At 35.2% G+C, this 4,202-nt stretch overlaps 1 protein-coding gene across 1 annotated transcript; it reads right to left on the bottom strand.

Annotated features, from left to right (window-relative positions):
• Window positions 1-2,423: 2,423 nt before the first annotated feature.
• Window positions 2,424-3,580, bottom strand: LOC149541878 (F-box/kelch-repeat protein At1g15670-like). Its single transcript, XM_089796130.1, has one exon. The coding sequence runs from the start codon at window positions 3,550-3,552 to the stop codon at window positions 2,521-2,523; it is 1,032 nt and encodes a 343-aa protein (XP_089652256.1). The 5' UTR covers window positions 3,553-3,580; the 3' UTR covers window positions 2,424-2,520.
• Between the last annotated feature and the right edge of the window lie 622 nt (window positions 3,581-4,202).

Raw genomic sequence — 4,202 nt, 5'->3', positions numbered from 1 at the left:
CAGTGTTATATATCTCTGATAATTGTCTCTTTATTTTAAGTTTTTTAATCTCTATTATGGACCTTTACTTGTCATTTGAATGATTTTCAAACAAAAAGAAAATGCAATTGAAAAATTTCTTTCTTTTGAATCATCAACAATAGATGTCCACTGCTATTTCAATTAATGATTTGAAACTCATAGAAGCTTAATGTGACTTGCTTGGTGCATATATGAAGCTCATTTGAAGGCTATGATTGATGTCAAGCCTTCCTTTGCTTGTAATATATTTATTTACAATACTTTTGTTGTTCAATCTTCAATTTCACTGCATTTACCATTGAAGTTCTGAGCACCGTTATTTCACTGTTTATTTGAAAAATGAAAGAATTAAATAATAATGTTTACAATGTTCAAAAAAGTTTCATTTTAATTTTATTACATTTAATGTAAGTCGGTTCAGCAACATTTGATATAATCACTGTTGCACTTATCTTTCACAGTTCATTGAAACAAGCCATTGTAACAGGCCCAAAGAACGTAAATGAAATGCACACACCGACACATTTATTATGACAACAAGAGAGTATATACAACCTAAAAATTGTTCAGGCAGTTGTGTACAACTATATAAATCATTACATATGTAAACTGCCAAAAAACTACTTCCTAAAAAATAAATAAAGTTAAGATATCCTGAAGGATTAGTTAGCATTCTCCCCTTAATATGAAGGGATGTTTGTCATGCCAAGTAACATTCGAAATTGTTCAAATTTAATACGTCCCAATGTTTTAGTAAAAATATCAGCAATTTGTTCTTTAGGGGAACAATGTTTCAGCTGTATAGTCTTGGCCTCAACATGATGTCGAATCAAGTGATATTTGGTATTGATATGCTTAGTTCGATTATGAAATTTAGAATTCTTTGCCAATTGTATTGTAGAATACCATTGTAACAGACCCAAAGAATGTAAATGAAATGCACACACCAACACATTTATTATAACAACAAGGGAATATATACAACTTAAAAATTGTTCAAGTAGTTGTGGACAACTATATAAATCGTTACATAAGTAAACTATCGGAAAACTACTTCCTAAAAAATAAACAAACTTAAGATATCTTAAAGGATTAGTTAGCATTCTCCCCTTAATATGAAGGGATGTTTGTCATGCCAAGTAGCATTCAAAATTGTTCAAATTTAACATGTCTCAATGCTTTAGTAAAAATATCAGCAATTTGTTCTTTAGTGGAACAGTGTTTCAGCTATGTAGTTTTGACCTGAACATGATGTCGAATCAAGTGATATTTGGTATTGATATGCTTGGTTTGACCATGAAATTTAGAATTCTTTGTCAATTGTATTGCAGAATACCATTGTAACAACCCAAAGAATGTAAATGAAATGCACACACCAACACATTTATTATAACAAGGGAATATATACAACCTAAAAATTGTTTAAGCAGTTGTGTCCAACTATATAAATCATTACATAAGTAAATTGTCGGAAAACTACTTCCTAAAAAATAAATAAACCTAAGATATCCTCAAGGATTAGTTAGCATTCTCCCCTTAATTTGAAGGGATGTTTGACATGACAAGTAGCATTTGGAATTGTTCAAATTTAACACACCCCAATGCTTTAGTAAAAAATCAGCGATTTGTTCTTTAGTGGAACATCGTTTCAGCTGTATAGTGTTGGCCTCAACATGATGTCGAATCAAGTGATATTTGGTATTGATATGTTTGGCTTGATCATGAAATTTAGAATTCTTGGTCAATTGTATTGCAGAATACCACTGTAATAGGCCCGAAGAATGTAGATGAAATGCACACACCAACACATTTATTATAACAAGAAGGAAATACATACAACCTAAAAATTGTTCAGGGAGTTGTGTCCAACTATATAAATCATTACATAAGTAAATTGTCGGAAAACTACTTCCTAAAAAATAAATAAACTTAAAATATCCTGAAGGATTAGTTAGTATTCTCCCCTTAATCTGAAAGGATGTTTGTCATGCCAAGTAGCATTTGGAATTGTTCAAATTTAACACGTCCCAATGCTTTAGTAAAAATATCAGTGACTTATTCTTTAGTGGAACAATGTTTCAGCTGTATAGTTCTGGCCTCAATATGATGTCGAATCAAGTGATATTTGATATTGATATGCTTAGTTCGATCATGAAATTTAGAATTCTTGGCCAATTGTATTGCAGAATACCACTATAACAGGCCTAAAGAATGTAGATGAAATGCACACACCAACACATTTGTTAGGAATTTGAAAATGGATTCAAATCATTAGAAACAAAAATCATATACAATTATTTTGAATTTCTTAAATTCTCTTATTTTCAGGACAGATCATAGAATGATTAGATCCCAAATGTTAATGCTAAAAATTTACATTCAATCTAGTCCAAAAACTCAAAAACTTAACAGAAAATTTCAAATTTCATGAATAATGAAGCCTCCAAAAACTTAAGAAATTTAATGGGTTCGAAGAAAAAAACTCAACTTTGGCAAGAATCATAAAGCCACAGTTGCAATCGTAGTGATTATCTCTGGGAGCTCTGATTTAGGCAACGTAAAGAAGAGAGTCCACTTCTCTTCTTTCCCTCCTGCTTCTCCCTGTATTGATGGTTCAAACAGATAAAACACCCTCTCTTCTTCGTCATCCACACCACCCACTAGTATCTTCCCATTCCACATTGTGGCCGCAGCTTTAAATAAGCATAGCCGAATTCCAGCTCGGTGCAAAGGGTTTTCTAGATAATCCCATTCCAGAGTTGCCTCATTGAAATCGTGATAAATCCGCTCTAACAAACAAAAAGAAGGTTGCATGTTGCTGCCATCAAAAGAAATGTTTATGGCGCTCCATTGTCGTGAGTTGGGATCAAAAATCTGTACTTGTCCCTTGGCACGGCTCACCACATATAACTTGTCATCAGTGAATACGCTGTGGCTGCAATTATATGCGCTCCAAATCATGGGCGGCAGATACTCCCATTTCTCTTCCTCAATGTCATAAACTGCGGCCGTACGCAATCCATTTCTACCCCTGTCACATCCACCAGCGATGTAAATCAAACCTTTTGCGGAGTCAACAGAACAGCAAAACCCAAACCTGGAGTCGGGAAGGTCGGGACCTCGCTTCCATTTCCCTGAGACAAAGTCGTAGATGACAAGTGCGTCATGGTTTGTGAAGTGCGGCGAGTCGCTTTGAAGGCCCATCAGGAACAATTTCTGGTGACAAGGAAGACAGTATAAACAATCTGAAAAATATGGATATTGAAGGCGGCATCGCGGGAGGGTTTCGTATGATCGTCGAAGAGGGTCGTAAAGTTTTATTCTGCAACCGCGTTTGTTATAACAGGGAAGTATGATTAACTGCTGAGACAGACCAGATCTCTTTCTATCTTGGTAGAAGAGCGAGCTGCATACAATATTTTTCCAGGTTTTACAAACACCTGCCATCTCGCGGCGCGAGAATAATGACGCTCTCAGCAAACACTCTCTTCCAATGTCATCTGGAAGACCTGGAATTATCTCCATCGCCATTTCCCTCTCTACACTCTGTTGGCGCTCAAAATTGTAAGGTCAATTTTGAATACCATTGAGTGAATTGAGCCCTATAAACGCTCTTTAGTGCGTGTGTACCCGGCTGTCAGTCTGAGGCCTAAGAGGCGTCTAATATTTCTAACACCTTCCATTTAGGGCCCGTTTGGTTGCAAGCGTAGGAATTGAGAATTAGAATAGAAAATTTGAATGAGAATGGAAAATGGAGAATAGGAATGGAAAAATGCAATCCAATCTTGTTTATCCCTTGTTTGGTTATGCAAGCTTAAATTGGAATAGGGTTAACTTGCAATCGGCGCCGTTTGAAAATATTTCTGAAGATGCAATCAGCGCCATTGGAAAATCGCTGAAATATTTGAAAATATTGAAAACAAAGTTCCCGCACTCACCCCAGGTCAAAGAAGATTTGAAAATTTAATCAAATTTGAGAAAGCGAAAATGAATGCAAGAATAGTAATTCCAATTACAGGTATTTTTTGGAATGGACAAAAGCTCATTTTGGGGCTAAAATGAGAATACGTATTCCTATTCCCTATTCCTATTCCACACACCAAACAAAGAATACAAATCATATTCTAATTTCCTATTCCTATTCCGGTTGTATTCGAGCAACCAAACAGGCCCTTAGTGCG

Source organism: Cupressus sempervirens, chromosome 8 (assembly GCF_028749045.1).
Source record: "Cupressus sempervirens isolate cs-2001-9-10 chromosome 8, ASM2874904v1, whole genome shotgun sequence".
NCBI lineage: Eukaryota > Viridiplantae > Streptophyta > Pinopsida > Cupressales > Cupressaceae > Cupressus > Cupressus sempervirens.
Note: the sequence above shows the minus strand (reverse complement) of the source record. Positions and strands in the feature narration are given on the sequence as shown.